A 21818-nucleotide genomic window follows, 5' to 3' on the forward strand; every position below is an offset into this window, starting at 1 on the left:
CGAGGACAGCAGGGAAGGCACTCCCTCCTTGCTGGACTGAGGGGGTGACAAAAGCATCTGGGCTCACGCTTCATGTAATACACGTGGGGACAGCCTTTGTTGGTGGGAGAGGAGCAGTGGTGCTGGGGTCCCCCTGAGGAAGACACGAGCTCTCCCCGAGGTGGGGGCCATGCCGGGCTCCTGTCTGCCCCACCTCCCGGGAGAGGAGCCCGCTATGGCCACGGGAGAGGATATCGGTGTGTAGTCGGTAACCAAGGGCTTATTCTTCCTCAGCACCTTGGCTGATTTTGAGGACGAGAATGTGGTCACCAAGGTGGGAGACTCCTGGCAGGGGAGGCCTGGAGCCCAGCAAGATGACCGGGGAGACCCAGCTGCACCCACCCAGAAGCTGGCAGACCCCAGCAGCCCCGAGCAGCAGAGCAGCCCCAGAAATCCTGAGCAGCACCTGGAAGTGGACAGCCAGGCCAGCAGGTAAGGGCCACTCTGTGCTGGACTCCTGCCTGCCTGAACCTGACTTTTGTCAGGGCCCATAGCCCAGAACAAACCCTAACACGCTAGGCATGCCAGCTACTTTCTGCAGGTGTGATGGGCTAGGAGCCCATCGGAGGCTGACAAGCAATGAGTATTCCAGGGGTAGATCTCTGTGGGCTTGGGTTTGGAGCCACAGCACCAAATCTGTTACACCAAACCTGGCAGAGAGAAGGTGCCCAGAGAACCGTGCTGTCTGACAGCCACATGGAGCATGGAGACCTGGCTTGGCAGAAGGATGCGGGGTGCCTTTGCCATTCATGGGGCTGGAAGATTTCTAAGCTGTGCCTTGTATGGCAGCATTTCAGTGTTCTCTTAGCTCTCCAGAGATCTTTGCCCAAAGTGGTCATGAGTTTGGGAATAACCTAGAGACGATATACAAGTCCTTCATATGAACCAGTTGTAGGTTGCCGCCATACACACGCTGAACAGGATGGCCAGGCCCCCCAGCACGCCCTCAGGAAGCACACAAATAGCCCAGCAGTAACACCACGGTAGCAACCACTAGCATTTGCTGCGTGCTGAGAATGTGCAGGCGTCCTTCTCATGCTTTATGTGTCCTCACTCGTTTAGTTCTCACGCCAACCCTATGAGAGAGGTGCTATTATTACATCTGTTCTATAGTTGAGAGGCTGAGGCGGAGGGAGGTTGCATGGCTGGCCAGTAGCCACCCAGCCAGGCAGTGGCCTGACAGGGCTTAGAAGGCCGGCAGGCAGCCCAGAGCCTGCATTGCGACCCCTGTGCTGTGCCCGCTGCCTCTCCATTTTGGTAAGCCGGCTCCTCCTTGTGCTTCAGGCCTCCTTGCCCCCCAGAGGATGCCAGACACTTGCTAGCTGTTCAGTCAGAAGTGGATGCTGTTTCCCTCCCCTCGTACTCAGTCCTCTTCTGACTAGCTGCTTCTGTACTTTATCCCCCGCCTGTCTCTCCAGGTTCCCATTGGGCCTCCCCTCCCAGCCACTCCACCTCCTTCAGTCTGCATCGTGCATTCCTGTGTCCTAGAGTGACATAGGACTAGGCACAGGGTGACTGGGCACATTGAGGCAGGGTACCTCACCCAGCCTGGGGTGAGAGGGCAGGTGCTCTGGGAATGGCTTCCCAGAGGAGAAAGCGGTGTCATGTGCAAAGGTACGAGAGAGATCAGGTACACGTGACATAGTCTGGGAAGATGAGGCTGGGGAGCTGGGCAGGTGCTATCATGCTTGTTCTCTACCCTCCCCACTCTTAAACTAGTTGAAGTCCTGGGCACTGGATTCCAGACCAGGGGCTGTGTGCTACACCAAGGGGTGGAGATTCAGAAAAACCATTATACCTGTCAGTCTCCTGCTTCTTCTTATGGTAGGTGACTTCCAGAATGAGGTCCATCCACATCTCTTCCTTGGTGACACCTAAATTCATTTGTCCCTCTCTCCCTCAGCCTTGTGTTCTCCAGAAACTTCACTGGAGGATGGGGGCAGGGAGCTCATTCCAGGAAGGGGCTGCCCCACCCATTGAGGAGGTGAGCGGGGCTGTGTCTGTCAAGTCCTTGCTAGCCCCATAGCTCTGCTGTAACCAAGTGAGTCATAGGCCAAGACCCTTGGCTGCAGGGGTAGTTCTGGGCACACACTGGAAGGTTGGGGTCTTGCCACCAACTTACAATGTAACCTGGGTTTTCTCATCTATAAAATGAGTACTTCTATCCATTGATCTCAGGAGCCTCAAGGAACAAACAGCTCAGTGATTTTCAAGGGTTGTTTAAAAAACGTCAGCGTTCTTTTAAACTCTTTGAAGTGGCGGTCTCGGCATTAGCCCCTGCTTGACCCTGGAAGACATCAGCTCTCAGTGTTGACACGGCGGCTCCTCCCTCCGCTTCTTTCAGGATGAGGAACCCCTCAAGGTGTACGGTCACTGTTGCTGTCACTGCCACCTCTGAGCAGCCTCGTGTTTATGTGCCAGCCTCCCCGAGTGAATTGGAGTCTAACTCAACCGGGTAAGAAGGGACAATCGGGAGATGTTCTGTGAGCTATTTCCTCCCTGGAGCTAAAGGACTCGGCTTTTGGCCCACGTTACTTCCCTGATATTAGCTCTAGTACCTACTCCAGTTCTCAGCAGCCCGTTGATCAAGGGGCCACAGAGTGTAGCCCAAGTTCCCCTAATATAAACTCCTGTGTGTGGGCCTGAACAGAGTCTCCCAATGAGAAGCTGAGGTGGCACTTCTAGGACTCTGCCATCCTTCGGACCTTGCTAATGTTTCTTGGGGAACATGCTTGCAGAGTCCAAAGAAATCCCTTTGAGGCCAGGGCCTGTGTCTGTCTCTCTCACGTTATCTGTTGTGAGAAGAGGCGCATAACCACTGCCTCACCTGAGTTCCTGTCCTCACCTGCCATCGTACAGGGCAGGAAGGGAGCCGTTGCAAGGAGGCTGAGTGAACTGTGTGTGTGTGTGTGTGTGTGTGTGTGTGTGTGTGTGTGTGTGTGTGGAGGAGAGATCAGAGGAGCGTCTGGTACCATCAAGCCAGCAGGCTGGAGTGCAGAGCATGTAAATGGGGCCAAATTTGGTGTCATGGTGAGCCCATCGTGAGGTAGACCTTGTTTCCAAAGTTGCCAGGGGCTTGTCCAGGGTGAGGCAACTACCTGAGCTCACCCTGGAGCTCCAAGAGTGGGAAGGGAGAGGTTAGATTGCTGATGGAGATTTGACAGTGTAAGATGAGGCTTAGGGGTGATCTCGGTCCCAGGCAGAAGGGAAACAAAATGTGGTCAGAGAGGAGAATGGAAAGTCCACTGGACTGAAGTCTCTGGAGGGTAGCGTCCCACCACTGGCTGCAAGGAGCGTCTTTCTAGCGCTCTCAAATCCACACACACCAGGCTGTACTCATGGGCTTTGATTTCAGCCCGAGTCCACAGTGGGCTCAGCAGCCTAGCAGCTCGTGTTTCCTGCTTTTGTTGCCCGGCGGGGGGTAGAGGACCAGCACCTCTGCCCCCAGGCATTCCCATGAGCTCCTTCACTTCCTTCAAACAAAATAGGGGTCCTTCCTGTCCTGGACCCCTGCCTTAGGTCAGGCCCAGTCCCCTGGAATCTTCCAGCATACCTCTTTCTGTTCTGCTATGCTTTTTCTACAGCAAAGGGATTCTCTTTATGAAGGAGTACGTGAATGCTCGTGAGGTATCTTCCGGGAAGCCACTGTCTTCATTCTACAGCAGGTGAGAAGTCCCAGATCTTTCCATGTCACGGCCTTCTCCTGCCAGGCCCTGTGTTGTCCTCATTCCTGCATCCCCAGTACCTCATCAAGTACTTCGCCCAGAGTACCTTCTGTGTAACCATGTATTGAATAGGTAGACGATTTAATTGCTCACGGACATGATTTATGCCTTTCCAGATGTTCTACCTGACTCGGTGCCTTTGCGCTCCCCTTTTGTCGTTAATTCATCCTACACTCCACTTCCAGCACCATCCGTTTCTGCCTGTATTTGTTTCTTGGTAGACTTGGTAGACAAGCTTGCTTTTGTGAAATCCTGAGAGCATCACTCTTGATAGAGCTGGTGAGGCCCTTAAGAACCATCTAGTTAATTCCATCCTGTTCCAGAACTCAGGGCTCCTCTCTTCAGCTCCCATGCTCCTTCCAACATGCCAGGTTGCCTCATTTGAACACACATTTCACTCATCATCTCTTTGGCTGCTTGCTTCCAGATGCCATATTGAAGGGTACCTCCATGCCACCTCAGCTAAAAACTAACCCACACTGAGACAGTGTATTCCTGGGATTTTTTTTTTTTATGACACATCCATCACCCCACTGCTAGGGTGAGGATTTTAGTAACAGAGAGGTGCATCCTGGCCTTATTTCAGGATTGGGCCTCTGGGGACTCCAGACCAGCTTTCACTGCTGCTGTGGAATGATGATCGTGGGCGTAGGGGTCAAGTTCAAGTGCCTGCTCAACCCCCATTTATTGGGTCATTTTGGAGAAGATGCTCAACCTTTATGAGCCTCCGTTTCTTCACTTGTAACTCCTCAGAGTGATTTTTCCTAGTAGCTTTGTTGAGATATAATTAATATATCATAAAATTCACTCTTTAAAGTATACAGTCCAGTGGTTTTTGGTACATTATACAACGTTGTGCAATCATCACCACCATCCAGTTCCAGGACACTTTTATCACACAAAAAGGGAACCCCAGACCCATTAGCAGTGCCCCCAGCACCACAAGGCACAGCCCCTGGCCACTACTATTTTCTGTCTCTATAGCTTTTTTCAGGGAGGTGGTTTTTTGTTTTTGTTTGTTTCTTTGGGGTTTTTTTGACATGCCACGCAGCATGTGGGATCTTAGTTCCCTAGCCAAGGATCGAACCTCTGGCCCCTGCAGTGGAAGCTCGGAGTCTTAACCACTGGACCGCCAGGGAAGTCCCCTCTTTGTGGTGCCATCTGGTGTTTGCCTCTCTGAACTCTGTCCATCTCCCGGTTTTTCTTCTTCCGGTCCCAGCAGTATTTTGTTTAATGGGACACTTAGAGTTGTGTAGTCCAGTGTTTTCACCTTTTGCTTTACCTTCCAGGAGGCTTAGAGGTAAGCTTAAATCTCAAAAGAAATCAGAAGCTGGGCTGAAATTCTGGCTCACCCCTTACTCCAAGCATGACCTTAGGCAGGTCACTTAACCTCAGGAGGTCATCACACAGCTCCTGTTAGCATGACAGCTTCACTAAACCATATCCCAGAGCTTGTAGCTAGTTGCCCTTCCCTGGAAATAGTTTTTTTGATCATTATTTTTTATCATAAAAAGTCATATTATTGAAAACTGAAGATGCGAAAAGGAAAAAAAAAAGTCACCCCTAATTCCACTGTGTAACCCAGCACGGTATTATGTTGGAATGTTTCCTTGTTTTTTTTTGTTCCCATTCTTAGTTGATTCCTGCTGTGAGTGGGCTCCTGGCGATTGTCACATTATAACCGAGGCGCATATGTGGGGAGAAAAGCCATGGACCTTTCCCCCTGGTCCGTGAAACTGACAGTTCTCCAGAATCCTAGCCACCCCCTTCTCATCTTCCTCACCACAGCAGGTCTTCTTTGCCCCCAGTGTAAGAGCTCTTCTCTGAGAGAATTATGCCTCGTTGGCACCAAGTTCATTTAGCATAACAGATGATGGCTGGTCATGCAGAGTCCTGTGTTAATCAGAAAAGCCTTCTCCACTCATGACTGCTCTCCTCTCTCCCATCACACTCACTGCAGCGTCGGCAGCACTGAGGACTCAGGCCACATGGAGAAGAAACTCCCACGTGACAGCACTCCATACTCTGAGAGGTAAGTCTGCTGTGTTACCAGGGAGCTCACAGGTCTCCAGGAGGAGAAGCAGGTGAGGGAGATTTACACGCTAAGTCCATTTGCTTTTGTCTGCCGCTTTGCTACTTCTGGCCCATTTCCAGATGGGATGTGTCACACCACAGCATAGGGCACTGCTTCCCTCATTGGGCTGTCACACTTGTGGCAATGAAAGCCTTTGAATCCAGCTAAGACCAAAGGGCAAAAGCAGTGAGTTAGTGGCAGAGCCAGGGCTAAACCCCAGGGCCCTGAGTACTCCGAGGTAAGGGACGTTTCCACTCTGCTATCTGACTAACTGTGAGCTGGGGCTGGTGGTGGTAAAATAGGAGGGAGGAACAGGGCTGTGACGAGGGCAACACTGTCAAGAGACTGAGCCCCGGGCCAGCAGCAAGGCAGGCAGGGGCTTTTGACAGGTTCTCTCTGAGGAGGAAAACCAGGGGGTGACTTGAGGAACAAAGGCAGGGATCCTGGAACTGGGGAGATACTCAGTCTACAAGTCGGTATCTAGGACTTCAGTCTGAGGTCCCAGCAGGCTCTACAGCCACACTGACTTTGTGATAGTCCTTGGACCCATGCTGCCTCTGTGATACTCCAGGTAGGACTCAGTGCTCCCAGGCATGAAGAGAAGGGCCATCAAGACAAGGGGCCAGGTAGGGCACACAGAGACGTGTCTCCTGTAGGAGAAGACGTATGTCTTCCTGTTCTAGGTGGGAACAGCCCCCCGTGCAGACACGCTAGGCCAAGGGACAGAGACAAGCAAGCTGCCTGGAATAAGAATCAGATCGCGGTGTCCAGACATACGATAGAGAGTAGGGTGAAGATACAGGACTGGTTTCTGGAAACAATGTGAGGGTCTACAGTGGGCTGCGGTCCAGTCTGGCCCAAGGCTACATGGCCAGTTCACACCACAGGAAACGATGGCAGGCTGGGAGTCCTGGCTGCATCACATCAATAGTCTGCATACCAGCCTGACCGTGGATCCTTGTTTTTCATTTCCCAGAACAAGTGGAGGGATCTGTACTTACTGCAACCAGGAGATCGGAGACTGTCCAAAGATTACCTTAGAACATCTTGGCCTTTGCTGCCATGACTATTGCTTTAAGGTAAGGAAGACAGGTGGTGTTGCTGAGAGCATCATCCACAGCTGGGGAGCCTTTATGGGTTCAGAGAGTGTGGAGAAGGCTTTATCTCTGTATGAATGTGCTCCATGTCAAAGGCTTTGCAGAACTGGGAGCTGAATGGACTCCCAAGTCGAAAGGAGTACTATGTGCTTAATACTGTGAGGGAAACAAAAGCAGTCTTCTGGGGAAAGACTATTCCCAGCAGACAGCCAACAAGTGCAAAGGCCCTGGGGCAGCAGCATGGAGTATCTTAGCTCACGTGGCTGGAATGACATGAGTGAGGGGTGAGTGGCTGGAGATAAAGTCTTAAGGATGGCTAAGAACTGGATCATGTAGGCCTTTCAGGATACAGAGAGACTTTGGGTTTTATTCTAAATGCAGTTGGAACCTACTGGACGGTTTGGGTGGTGGAGAGACAGGGTCTGACTCATGCTTTTCAAAGGATCCCTCTGACTGCTAGGTGAAGGAGTGACTGTAGAGGGGCAGGAATGGGAAAAGGGAGATCAGTTAGGAAACTGCTGCAGTACATCAAGCTAGAGAAAGCAGTCACTTGATTAGGGAGTTGGCAGGGGACATGTCAAGATGGTGCCTGGATCGGGGATACTGTTTGAAAATAGAGCTGGCAGGTTGTGGCTATGAGGAAATGCGAGGAGTCAAAGGAGATTGCAAAGTTTGGGGCCCAAGCCATTAGCTGAAAGGATGGTGGCGCCTTTTAGGGAGAAGGGAAGGACTAGAGGGGAGCAGGTTTGAGCAGAGGCAAGGCGGAGATGAGTGAAATTGAAGATGCCTCAGTGAGAGCTACGTGAGGAGCTCACATGGTCGTTTGGATATGTGAGTTTGTGTTCCAGGGTAAGGCTGGAGCTGGGAGTCCTCAGGGCATGCTTTTTCCCTGAGCCATCCCTGACCTGATGAAATCACCTAAGGTGTGGGTGGGTGGAGAGGGGGGCTGACGCTGAGCCTTGTGTCTCTCTGTCATTTGGGAAGAGGAGGGGGTCCACAGAGGAGGGTGAGAAGTAACACGGAGTGTGATGCCCCAAGTGACACAGTTTCTCCAAAGACTGCATTGGTCACCCTGTCAGTGGTTGCTGGGAGATCAAATGGGATGAAGCCTGAGAATTGACCTTGAATTTTGCAGCATGGTGGTCATCTGTGACCTCAGTTGGAGCAGTTTTGCTGGAGTGACGGGGATAGAAGCTTGACTGGAGTGGGCTCATGTGGAAATGGACAGAGTGAGTCTGGAAGACTGTCCTGATGGGTTGGCTTTGTAAGGGAGCAGTGCAAGCAGACAGTGGGGCAGAGGTGCCAGGCATGGGTTTATGCTGATGGGAGCGATGCAGTAGTGAGCAGACACTGATGACGCAGGAGAAAGAGACGTTGATGGTGATCATGATGTACGTCTGTAGGAGAGAAAGATGGGTACCAGTTGACACATGGCAGGAATAGGAAAGGCCAAATCTCTGGGTCACACACAGAGAGGTTCCCAAGTTGGCTGGTGGAAGAATGAAGAACTTCAGTACTTGCTTCTGTTTTCTCAGTCGATTAGAAAACATGATCATCTATGAGTGAGGGTGGGCAAGGGGTGTTGGACACTTGAGAAGAAAAGGGAGTCTGTGAAATATTGTCTCAGAGACAGGGAGGGTGGATGGGCTGTGCAGAGCCCGCTTGAAGGGAGGGCTCGTTCATTGCTATGGAGACCGGTCAGCATGTACTGTGTTGTTCCCTAGCCAGGCTCAGCCACAAGGGTGAAGCAGGGGCAGTTGCATTTACTGGGGCGGAGATTATGCCAGGTGAGTTGGCAGGGTTTGGTCTGTGTGCAACGGAACAATAACAGTGAGGTGGTGAGCTGGTCCAGTAATGGAGGTTCCAGCAGTGGCAGAGACCAGCCAAGTAAGCTGGAGGACATGGAAGTCAAGCAGTGGGGTGTATGACTTATTGGTTGTAACGAGGTCTAGAGCAGCAGTTCTCGCTCTGGAGTGTGCATCTCACACTTGACCATCCCCTGAAGGGCTTGTTGAGACACAGAGTGCTGGGCCCCAGCCCAGTATCTTAACTCAGTACGTCTGGGTGGGACCTGAGAATTGGCCTCTCTAACAAGTTTCCAGGCAATGCTGAGGCTGCTTGTCCACATAGAGTCTGGCCAGAGCAGTGGCCGAGGTAGAGAGGGGCCCAGAACATTGGAGGAAAGGAACAAAAGGCCACGTGGTAGGAAGCTCTTCCATCTGCATGGATCCAGAATTGACTCAGGAGTGCTGCAGGGAGAGACTGTGACATGTCATTTGGCAAAGAACATTCTGTTTTCCTGATTCCTGGACTTACTACGTGAAAACTTCTTAGAAACTATTATGAACAATTATATACCAATAAATTGGTATATAATTAGAAACATACAACCTTAGAAACATACAACCTACCAAGACAGAACATACAACCTACCAAGACAGAACCAAGAAGAAATTGGAAGCTTGAACAGACGAATAATAAATAAGAAGAGTGACTCAGTAACCAAACACCTCTCAACAAAGAAAAACTCAAGGCTGGGTCTTCACAGGCAACTCTACCAAACATTGAAAGAAAAATTAATACCAATCCTTTTTATACTCTTCCAGAAATGGAAGAAAGAACACTTCCAAACTCATTTTATGAAGTTAGCATTATCCTGACACCAAAGCAGGCAAAAAATTAGAAATAGAGCTACCAGATGATCCAGCAATCCCACTTCTGTGTATATACACAAAGGAATTGAAATCAGCATCTCAAAGAGGTATCTGTATTCTCTGTCCATTGCAGCATTGTTAACAATAGCCAAAACATGAAAGCAACCTAATTGTGCATTGCCTGATGAATGGCTGAAGAAAATGTGGTATATAGGGACTTCCCTGGTGGCACAGTGGTTAAGAATCCGACTGCCAATGCAGGGGACACGGGTTCGAGCCCTGATCCGGGGAGGTCCCACGTGCCACGGAACCACTAAGCCCATGCGCCACAACTACTGAGCCTGTGCCCTAGAGCCCACAAGCCACAACTACTGAGCCCACGCGCCACAACTACTGAAGCCCACGCACCTAGAGCCCTTGCTCTGCAGCAAGAGAGGCCACCGCAATGAGAAGCCTGCACACCACAACGAAGAGCAGCCCCCGCCTGCCACAACTAGAGAAAGCCCACGCGCAGCAACGAAGACCCAACGCAGCCAAAAATACATCAAAAAAAGAGAAAATGTGGTATATACACAAAATGGGATATTATTCAGCCTTTAAAGAAAGAAGGAAATCCTGCCATTTGCAACAACATGGATGAACGTGGTGGACATTATGCTAAGTGAAGTAAGCCAGACACAGAAGGACAAATACTACCTAGTACCACTTACGTGAGGAATCTAAAACAGCCAAACCCATAGAAGAGAGTAGAAGGGTGGTTGTCAGGGGCTGGGGAGGGGGGAAATGGGGAGGTGATGGTCAAAGGGTACAACGTGTCAGGTACCCAAGATAAGTAAGTTCTAGAGATCTAGAATATTTTGTCAACTTTTGGTTGTATACTTTAATTACAGGGCACCCCTGTTAAACAGAGAGCAAAATTACGGGAGTCTCAGACCTAAGCAACTCTGGGCACATTTGGTCTCACAGAGCCAAGTGTTGGGTGAAGGGTGCAGTTGGAGTGGGTTGGAGTCCCAGGAAGGCTTTGTGAGGGAGGTGGGTCCAGAGTCAGAGGTGAAGAGGTGTCCAAGGGTATTTTCCAGGTGGCTAAACAGGTCTCCATCGTGCGTGCAGAGGGAATAGGGATGAAGAGGCAGGCAGGAGGCTGGCAGGCCTGGGAGGAGGAGGCACAGAGCGGCAGGGATTTTAAACTTGCCTGATTGGCGCTCACACAGGGCTGGGGAACTTGGAATTGTGGCAAAATAGGCCTGATATTCTTGGGGAATTCTTGGAATGTGGGCAGGGTGCCTGAGAGCCACCCCTGGGGTCCATGAGCACAGAGGTGAAGAGGATATTATTTTCATAAGATCACACAGCTGCTCAGAACCGAGGGTGGAAATCCCGGTTCCGACATCAGAGCCAGTGTTGTCTCAGCTACACCCTGCAGCCTCCCAGGAAATGCCATTCCATTGCTCAAGTTCATTTGTATAAACTAATCTGTCACTATCCTTAATTGTAGGTTTATCTTATCTTTGTTAGATTGACATAACATTTTAAAATACTAGTTTGTAGGGGACTTCCCTGGTGGTCCAGTGGGTAAGACAACACGCTCCCAATGCAGGGGGCCCAGGTCCAATCCCTGATCAGGGAACTAGATCCCTCATGCATGCCTCAACTAAGAGTCCACATGCCACAACTAAGAGTCCGCATGCCGCAACTAAAGATCCCGCGTGCCGCAACAAAGATCCTGCATACTGCAACTAAGACCGGGTGCAGCCAAAATAAATAAATAAATGGACATTAAAATAAGTAAATAAATAAATACTAAAATAAATAAACAAAATGGAATACTGGTTTGTATTGTTATATTTAGGAAGAAAGAGAAGACACTTATGGCCACAGCATCACAAAAACCTTTTAGGGTCCCTGTTCTCCACAGTGTGAGGCATGTTGCAAGCCCAGATTGTTGATTTTTTTCCTGTGTTCCCAGAGGTGACCCCCTAAATGGATCAGCACCATTAGCTGGCTAAGTTGAGGTTCAAGTCCTGGTGTACAGTAACTAGAATCACAGAGGGCTGATAAATTCACAGTGAAAAAATGGCCAGGAGGATAGCCTCATCCACCAGAGGGCAGACAGCAGGAGCAAGAAGAACTACAGTCCTGCAGCCTGGGGGACAGAAACCACATTCACAGAAAGATAGACAAGATGAAAAGGCAGACGGCTATGTACCAGATGAAGGAACAAGATAAAACCCCAGAAAAACAACTAAATGAAGTGGAGATAGGCAACCATCCAGAAAAAGAATTCAGAATAATGATAGTGAAGATGATCCAGGACCTCGGAATAAGAATGGAGGCAAAGATCGAGAAGATGCAAGAAATGTTTAACAAAGACCTAGAAGAGTTAAAGAACAAACAAACAGAGATGAACATTACAGTAACTGAAATGAAAAATACACTAGAAGGAATCAGTAGCAGAATAACTGAGGCAGAAGAACGGATAAGTGACCTGGAAGACAGAATGGTGGAATTCACTGCTGCAGAACAGAATAAAGAAAAAAGAATGAAAAGAAATGAAGACAGCCTAAGAGACCGCTGGAACAACATTAAACGCAACAACATTCGCATTATAGGGGTCCCAGAAGGAGAAGAGAGAGAGAAAGGACCGGAGAAAATATTTGAAGAGATTATAGTCGAAAACTTCCCTAACATGGGAAAGGAAATAGCCACCCAAGTCCAAGAAGTGCAGAGAGTCCCATACAGGATGAACCCAAGGAGAAACACGCCGAGACACACAGTAATCAAATTGGCAAAAATTAAAGGCAAAGAAAAATTATTGAAAGCAGCAAGGGAAAAATGACAAATAACATACAAGGGAACTCCCATAAGGTTAACAGCTGATTTCACAGCAGAAACCCTACAAGCCAGAAGGGAGTGGCATGATATACTTAAAGTGATGAAAGGGAAGAACCTACAACCAAGATTACTCTACCCAGCAAGGATCTCATTCAGATTCGATGGAGAAATCAAAAGCTTTACAGACAAGCAAAAGCTAAGAGCAGTCAGCACCACCAAACCAGCTCTACAACAAATGCTAAAGGAACTTCTCTAAGTGGGAAACACAAGAGAAGAAAAGGACCTACAAGAACAAACCCAAAACAAAAAAATGGTAAAAGGAACATACATATCGCTAATTACCTTAAACGTGAATGGATTAAATGCTCCAGCCAAAAGACACAGGCTTGCTGAATGGATACAAAAACAAGACCCATATATATGCTGTCTACCAGAGACACACTTCAGACCTAGGGACACATTCAGACTGAAAGTGAGGGGATGGAAAAAGATATTCTATGCAAATGGAAATCAGAAGAAAGCTGGAGTAGCAATACTCATACCAGATAAAATAGACTTTAAAATAAAGAATGTCACAAGAGACAAGGAAGGACACTACATAATGATCAAGGGATCAATCCAAGAAGAAGATATAACAATTAAAAATATATATGCACCCAACATAGCATCTCAGTACATAAGGCAACTGCTAACAGCTCTAAAAGAGGAAATCGACAGTAACACAATAATAGTGGGGGACTCCAACACCTCACTTACACCAGTGGACAGATCATCCAAACCGAAAATTAATAAGGAAACACAAGCTTTAAATGACACAATAGACCAGATAGATTTAATTGATATTTATAGGACATTCCATCCAAAAACCGCAGATTACACTTTCTTCTCAAGTGTGCACGGAACATTCTCCAGGATAGATCACATGTTGGGTCACAAATCAAGCCTCAGTAAATTGAAGAAAACTGAAGTCATATCAAGCATGTTTTCTGACCACAACGCTGTGAGATTAGAAATCAATTACAGGGAAAACAACGTAAAAAGCACAAACACCTGGAGGCTAAACCATACGTTACTAAATAACCAAGAGATGACTGAAGAAATCAAAGATGAAATCAAAAAATACCTAGAGACAAATGACAATGAACACACGACGATCCAAAACCTATGGGATGCAGCAAAAGCAGTTCTAAGAGGGAAGTTTATAGCTATACAAGCCTACCTCAAGAAGCAAGAAAAATCTCAAATAAACAATCTAACGTTACACCTGAAGGAACTAGAGAAAGAAGAACAACCAAAACCCAAAGTTAGCAGAAAGAGAGAAATCATAAAGGTCAGAGCAGAAATAAATGAAATAGAAACAAAGAAAACAGTAGCAAAGATCGATAAAAGTAAAATCTGGTTCTTTGAGAAGATAAACAAAATTGTTAAACCATTAGCCAGACTCATCAAGAAAAAGAGGGAGAGGACTCACATCAATAAAATTAGAAATGAAAAAGGAGAAATCACAACTGACACTGCAGAAATACAAAGGATTATAAGAGATTACTACAGACAACTATATGCCAATAAAATGGACAACCTGGAAGAAATGGACAAATTCTTAGAAAGGTATAACCTTCCAAGGCTGAACCAGGAAGAAATAGAAAATATGAACAGACCACTCACAAGTACTGAAACTGTGATTAAAAATCTTCCAACAAACAAAAGTCCAGGACCAGATGGCTTCACAGGTGAATTCTATCAAACAATTAGAGAAGAGCTAACACCCATCCTTCTCAAACTCTTCCAAAAAACTGCAGAGGAAGGAACACTCCCAAACTCATTCTATGAGGCCACCATCACCCTGATACCAAAACCAGCCAAAGATACTACAAAAAAAGAAAATTACAGGCCAATATCACTGATGAATATAGATGCAAAAATCCTCAACAAAATACTAGCAAACAGAATCCAACAACAGATTAAAAAGATCATACACCATGATCAAGTGGGATTTATCCCAGGGGTGCAAGGATTGTTCAGTATACACAAATCAATCAATATGATACACCATATTAACAAACTGAAGAAGAAAAACCATATGATCATCTCAATAGATGCAGAAAAAGCTTTTGACAGAATTCAACACACATTTATGATAAGAAACCCTCCAGAAAGTGGGCATAGAGGGAACCTACCTCAACATAATAAAGGCCACATATGACAAACCCACAGCAAACATTTTTCTCAATGGTGAAAAACTGAAAGCATTTCCTCTTAAGATCAGGAACAAGACAAGGATGTCCACTCTCGCCACTATTATTCAACATAGTTTTGGAAGTTCTAGCCACGGCAGTCAGAGAAGAAAAAGAAATAAAAGGAATACAAATTGGAAAAGAAGAAGTAAAACTGTCACTGATTGCAGATGACATGATACTATACATAGAAAATCCTAAAGATGCCACCAGGAAACTACTAGAGCTAATCAATGAATTTGCTACAGTTGCAGGATACAAAATCAATGCACAGAAATCTCTTGCATTCCTATACACTAATGATGAAAAATCTGAAAGAGAAATTAAGGAAACACTCCCATTTACCATTGCAACAAAAAGAATAAGATATGTAGGAATAAACCCACTTAGGGAGACAAAAGACCTGTATGCAGAAAACTATGAGACACTGTTGAAAGAAATTAAAGGTGATACCAACAGATGGAGAGATATACCATGTTCTTGGATTGGAAGAATCAATATTGTGAAAATGACTATACTCCCCAAAGCAGTCTACAGATTCCATGCAATCCCTATCAAACTACCACTGGCATTTTTCACAGAACTAGAACAAAAAATTTCACAATTTGTATGGAAACGCAAAAGACCCCAAATAGCCAAAGCAATCTTGAGAAAGAAAAACGGAACTGGAGGAACCAGGCACCCTGACTTCAGACTATACTACAAAGCTACAGTAATCCAGACAGTATGGTACTGGCACAAAAACAGAAATATAGATCAATGGAACAGGATAGAAAGCCCAGAGATAAACCCACGCACATATGGTCACCTTATCTTTGATAAAGGAGGCAAGAATAGACAATGGAGAAAAGAAAGCCTCTTCAATAAGTGGTGCCGGGAAAACTGGAGAGCTACATGTAAAAGAATGAAATTAGAACACTCCCTAACACCATACACAAAAATAAACTCAAAATGGATCAGAGACCTAAATGTAAGACTGGACACTATAAAACTCTTAGAGGAAAACATAGGAAGAACACTCTTTGACATAAATCACAACAAGATCTTTTTTGATCCACCTCCTAGAGTAATGGAAATCAAAACAAAAATAAACAAATGGGACCTAATGAAACTAAAAGCTTTTGCACAGCAAAGGAAAACATAAACAACACAAAAAGACAACCCTCAGAATGGGAGAAAATATTTGCAAATGAAGCAACTGACAAAGGATTAATCTCCAAAATACATAAACAGCTCATGCAGCTCAATATTGAAAAAAACAGACAACCCAATCCAAAAATGGGCAGAAGACCTAAATAGACATTTCTCCAAAGAAGACATACAGATGGCCAAGAAGCACATGAAAAGCTGCTCAACATCAGTAATTATTAGAGAAATGCAAATCAAACCTACAAGGAGATATCACCTCACACCAGTAAGAATGGGCATCAGCAGAAAATCTACAAACAACAAATGCTGGAGAGGGTGTGGAGAAAAGGGAACCCTCTTGCACTGTTGGTGGGAATGTAGATTGATACAGCCACTATGGAGAACAGTATGGAGTCTCCTTAAAGAACTAAAAATAGAATGACCATATGACCCAGCAATCACACTACTGGGCATATACCATGAGAAAACTATAATTCAAAAAGACACATGCACCCCAATGTTCATTGCAGCACGATTTACAATAGCCAGGTCATGGAAGCAACCTAAATGCCCATCGACAGATGAATGGATAAAGAAGTTGTGGTACATATACACAATGGAATATTACCCAGCCATAAAAAGGAACGAAATTGGGTCATTTGTAGAGACGTGGATGAATGTAGAGACTGTCATACAGAGTGAATTAAGTCAGAAAGAGAAAAACAAATATCGTATATTAATGGACATATGTGGAACCTAGAAAAATGGTACAGATGAACCGGTTTGCAGGGCAGAAGTAGAGACACAGACGTAGAGAACAAACGTATGGACACCAAGCGGGGAAAGGAGCGGGGGTGGGCGTGGTGGTGGGATGAATTGGGCGATTGGGATTGACATGTATACACTGATGTGTATAAAATGGATGACTAATAAGAACCTGCCGTATAAAAAAATACATAAAATAAAATTCAAAAAATAAACAATAAATGGCCAGGAGATAGGAACTGAGAAACAGAAGAAAGAGCCATCAGAGAGGTGCTTGGTGAGAATGAGCAGAGGGAGTTGGGGATCCTAGCAGCTGTTCGCCACTGCTTTCAGCTGGAAGCCAGAAGGCTTAGTCCAGGGTGGGCCTGGAGACAGCTGGAGCCCCAGAAATATGGGGACTCTTGGTCTCCTCTTATTTGAGACTGTCTGCAGGCCGCCCTGCTCTGACTCCTAGTACCAGGAGGGTCCGCTGCAGATGGCTGGCGGTTCTCATCCTTTAGACGTTCGCTGGAGAGACACGCCGGAGCGGCTGGACTGCTGAAATAGCTTTACCTTTCAGTGGGCCTTCATGTCACCTTCTTTTGGACTTTAAATGTCACAATTAAAGCCCTTCTATAGATGAGGAAATGGAGGCTCAGGGAGCCTCAGTAACTTACCCAAGCTCACCTAGCTAATAAGTAGTGGATTGAGGGCTCAAACCCAGGCCCAATTCTGAAACCTGGGCTCCTAACCACTGTGCAATCATTCTGCCTGTTAGGTTTTTTTTGTTTTTGTTTGGGTTTTGTCTCTGTTCGCCATTTTTAAATTGCCTGCTTCGACATCCAGGATGTGCCATCAGCTTGGAGCCTGCCCACTCCACTCGTTTATATTGCTTCACTTGTGTATTGACCTCCAGCTTGTTTTCTCTTTCAGTGTGGGATTTGCAGTAAACCGATGGGTGAGCTTCTGGATCAGATCTTCATTCACCGTGACACCATCCACTGTGGGAAATGCTATGAGAAGCTCTTCTAGGTGGGTGCTGGAAAGTTACTAGAGGGAAGAAATGTGCTCTGGTCTCTCCCTGAGTCTTGACCTGGGACACTGCTATCTCTCTTAGCCTTTGTGTTCGGGGGACCCCGAGTCCTTGTGTCCCTATGCCCTGTGATACTTGGAAGTCTTAGGTGGCACAGATAAAGACCCTCCCCATGGACATTTCCAAGTTGCAGGAGTCATTGTCTCTTCCTCTCAAGAAGCGCCTTCCGTGCAGCACCTCAGCTAAGCCCTCTAGCTGCCCTGGGCTGCTGGCCAGGCCTGTGTTGTTAGCCTCATTTGGAAACAAGGAAGTAAAGACCTAGAAAGGAAAAGGACATGGGAAAACACCTGGCTTGTAGATGGCAGAATCAGGACCTCAACCCAGGACTTCAGATTCAGGTCCGGGGCTCTCTGCCACAGTCCCTTGAGTCGCCTCCACCATTGCTCATATAGCATCAGATCAGGACTCAGCCAAGGTATTCAGTAAAACAAGATATATAGCTGGGGACCAGCAGCAGGTGAAGGCCAGGATACGTAGGCATGTGTGGGAAGTGATGGTGCTGTCCTGGTGCCTGGGCAGCCTCTGGGCCACATTGTGAGCTCTGCCTGAAGACAGGTTGGCATGCTAAAAGCCAGTGGAATTGACCCCAGTGTCTGAGCTTCATGGGGCCCAGTGATCCTCCTCAACTAGAAGCACAGAGCAGAATATCTCCCTTGAAGGCAACGGGAATCGGTAGCAGCCAGGCCCTCCACCAGCTACAAGCCTGTCCTGCCTTTTCTCCAGAAGACACACTGACCTGGACTGTTACTCCTGATGCCTGGAGCAGTCACCCTCCCCAGGGGCTTCTGACGGCTCATTGGATCGGGTGTGTATTTCCAATCTCACGGGTACTTCTATTTTCTTTTAGCTCCTCCAGGCTAACAAGAAGCTGATAACTCCTGGACAAGTTTGACTGTCCCCACTTGCCCCAAGTTGCTGACTTCTTCCCTCACTTCCTCTCGCCTCCATTTGATTGCTTCATGTTTTTGCTCTTCCTAAGTTGAACTTGCTTACATCCAGTAGCATGTCTTAATGATGTTATGATAATTACTTGTGTGTGTAGCTCTTCATAGCTTAGAAAGCACTTCCCATCCATTATCTTACTTCAGGCTCAAGCAAAGAGGATTGAACAATAATTCCATTTTGGCTTCCCTCAGACTGGTCAGCTTCCTGATGAGTTTAGGTGGCCTGGTACAATAGGCATGGACAAGAGCGTGGGGTTCGGTGTATCCTGACTCTAGGGACAGAGAGCAAATCACATTCTGGTTCACAGCTCTGAGTGTACCTTTGGAACTTGACAGAAGAAGGAGACCTCCTGAAGCTTCTGAGGGGTTAAAGACTGTTGACGATCCCTGGTGGGTAAATTGCAGACATTGAATGCTAGGGATTGACATAGGCTAATGTTTAGCTTGTCTATTTGCCATATATATTTTTTAAACTTTCCATATACTTTTACAACTAGTTAGTGCTTTTGATTGAGTTATATAGCAGATTTTAATGACCTCCTACCTACCTACCTTTCAATATAGTTGCGTTTTGTCCTGCAGGCATGTGGACATGTATTAGAAAGTTTACATGTTAGGTTTAAATTCTATAGGATGTGATTCCTAAGAGGCTACTGACCAAAGGGGCATCTGTGTCTGAATCTTGCTAGCTAATTAATACCTTTGCCCTCAATTTCCGATCCCTAAACTTTACACAGAAATCCCCTAAAGCAAGTTTTAGGGTCTATAGACTCCAGCAGGATTATGAAGGGAGAAAATCAGTCAACGTTTCTTGAGGCCTTACTGCATACCAGGCATTATCACAAAGTGGTGGCATTAATCCCCATGCTAATCTTGTACAGAGGGTATTCTTCTCCGCAGTTTGCAAATGAGGGTGTTGAGGCCCAGAGAGGTGGTCATTGCATTGTGCAGAACCATTGCTGTCTCTCTCCAGAGCGCATGCTCTCTCCAGTGACAGTCAGGACAAACATGAGCATCGATTTAATGCTGAGTAGATGCCAAGCACTGTGTGGAGGTGACACCGCCCCCTCAAGCCTCCCCTGAGGCACACTTTTACAAAGAGGGGAAGGTGGGGGATTGCACTCCTCCTCTGGGCATCCTGGGTCCCCATAAAATACCAGAAGGGCCAAACTGGCCCTCTCACCTCCGTTTTCCATGAAAACACTTCTGAACTGAAGTACTCTCAGCTGGGAACAGATTTGACTCCCAGACCTTCCCAAAGAAGAGCTTGTCAACCCAGGAGAAGCTCCAGTAGACTAGCCGATCTGGGCACGGGGCCCTCAGTGACCTCCCATTTTCCAGTCCAGACTCTGTCCCAAGCTAGTGGCAACTACTGAGACCCCAGGTACTTGGAACAGGGATACCTGTTGCCCAGCTGGACAGATGCAGGCCCGTTCATGCAGTCAGCTGATGCTCTGCTCAGGTTCGACTGGGCGCCTCTGCCTTTGGGACCAGCATCACTGTGTCAGTTCCTCGAAAGGACAACCTGACAGTTTTTCTGATGAAAAATGAGGGCCTTTTCTCTTGGTTTAATTAGAAAATGCCTCTCCATCTCTCTCCAGTTTCTGAGCCCTATGCACATTGGCTGGTGGACTTGTTCTTCCTGCCAAATGATCAGAGAGGAATGTTCCATTTATTTCCATAGATGTGCATCAGCTTTGCTCTGGAGTGGAAAACTGGCCATGTACTCGAACAAAATATGAGCTGGTTTTCCTCAAGACTAGCCCTCAGCCTGGGACTTGGCAGATGGTAGGGACTGACACATAGGTGCTGAATGAATGAGTGAAAGGGAAAGAAAGGTCGTGCCTTTGGGTGGGAGGTAGCACCCCTGAGTCTTGGCAGGATAAAGAGGTCCAAGATAGGCTGGCTTCCCCACCTTCTAGATACACTCTGCCTTTAAGAGAGTTTCAGAACCAACATGCAAGATATTGACTCCAATCTGAAAAAAATCTCTTTCATGTTTAAATGGCACAGAATTCTCCGGACTTAAGGAAGAGGGGTGGTTGCATTGCACTTTCGCTTCTTTTTATTTGCCTAGAATTTTGAATCATACTTGCTTAACTCCTTAATGTACACAATTACAATAAATGGTAAGATACTTCATGTGTAAATGTTAAGGTTTCCTTTTATAAGTGTAATAACTTGGTGTATTTGGCTGTGTGATTTATTTTCTCCTATTACCCGAAGCCACTCTCTTTACAAAAGCAAATAAATACTTTAAGGAGTATCAAAGTTTTCTCTACAGAAGCAAATACTTTTAAGAAGTATCAAATCTAAAGAGAAAAAAACAGCGTTATCTAGAAACTGTGCATGCACAGCAAGTGTGCAATTCTAGACCTGTCAGATCTTAATGAAGAATATTTTATTCTTTTGGGCCCATCCTTCCTTTCATTGTCGACAGGTGGCCGCCTCGTCCTTATTGAACACTTGCAATGACCAAGAGCTCAGTCCCTTACAAGCCCATTCTGTCTGTGGAAATGCGTTCCTCAGCTGAGTTACAACCTGTTCCCCTTTAACTATCACCCACTGGTAATCTGTAATCCCTCTTTTATATGCCAGCCCCTAAAATCGGTAAATACGCTCGTTGGGTTCTTCCTCTATCAACTCTTCTCCCATTTAAACACACCTGGTCCCATCAACTCTGACAGGAATTCTGAATATGCATCTCTTACCCTCAAAGGTGCCCCCCCAACCGCACAGCCGAACCCATTCCTCCAGATGTGTACCGACAGGCAAGACTTTGATCTTGCTCGTTAAGGCTGGTGCCCCAAGCTGTCAGAATCCTGTTGAATAGTCATTCTGCCTGTCACGTGATCCATGCTTCCAGGTTTTGTATCGGAAAATATAATTTGCATGTCATCGATGTCTTGATCCAGCCTGGGGCCAAAAAGGGTGGTCAAGAAGTCAGTCCAAAGATAGAAGACATGACAGAGAAATCCCTCTACTACTGAGCAGGGACGTTGGGACCCAGTATTCAGTAGGTATTGAACTAGTGTCCCTGTAGCTACTTTCTCACCCCAACCTCAGCCACCATCTTGGCTACATGAGTACATTTGGGAAAGGAAGAAGAAGTTTTACCACTTCAAAGGCAAGAACTATAACAGTAGTTCCTAACCAGGACTAGGGCTCTCTGTTGGTGATAGCATGTGACACAAAGACCTAGAAAACAAATAGGGTAGGCTTATTTTGAAAAATGACTTAGCAGACCAGGTTCC

At 46.7% G+C, this 21818-nt stretch overlaps 1 protein-coding gene across 5 annotated transcripts in view; it reads left to right on the forward strand.

The window, feature by feature from the left end:
* The window catches only part of ZNF185 (zinc finger protein 185 with LIM domain), a 58213-nt gene extending 37507 nt beyond the window's left edge, over positions 1-20706 (forward strand). For 4 of the 5 annotated variants that reach the window (XM_036839993.1, XM_036839997.1, XM_036839995.1 and 1 more), the window contains 8 exons: positions 274-471; positions 1943-2023; positions 2384-2494; positions 3624-3704; positions 5725-5796; positions 6815-6917; positions 17461-17559; positions 18468-20706. In XM_036839993.1, the coding sequence (XP_036695888.1) occupies positions 274-471; positions 1943-2023; positions 2384-2494; positions 3624-3704; positions 5725-5796; positions 6815-6917; positions 17461-17559 (745 nt within the window). In that variant the 3' untranslated portion in view covers positions 18468-20706. The remainder of the gene's footprint in view (positions 1-273; positions 472-1942; positions 2024-2383; positions 2495-3623; positions 3705-5724; positions 5797-6814; positions 6918-17460; positions 17560-18467) is intronic. The other variant, XM_036839996.1, reaches the window with a different exon arrangement.
* The last annotated feature ends 1112 nt before the right edge of the window (positions 20707-21818 follow it).

This window comes from Balaenoptera musculus, chromosome X (genome assembly GCF_009873245.2).
Source record: "Balaenoptera musculus isolate JJ_BM4_2016_0621 chromosome X, mBalMus1.pri.v3, whole genome shotgun sequence".
Taxonomy (NCBI): domain Eukaryota; kingdom Metazoa; phylum Chordata; class Mammalia; order Artiodactyla; family Balaenopteridae; genus Balaenoptera; species Balaenoptera musculus.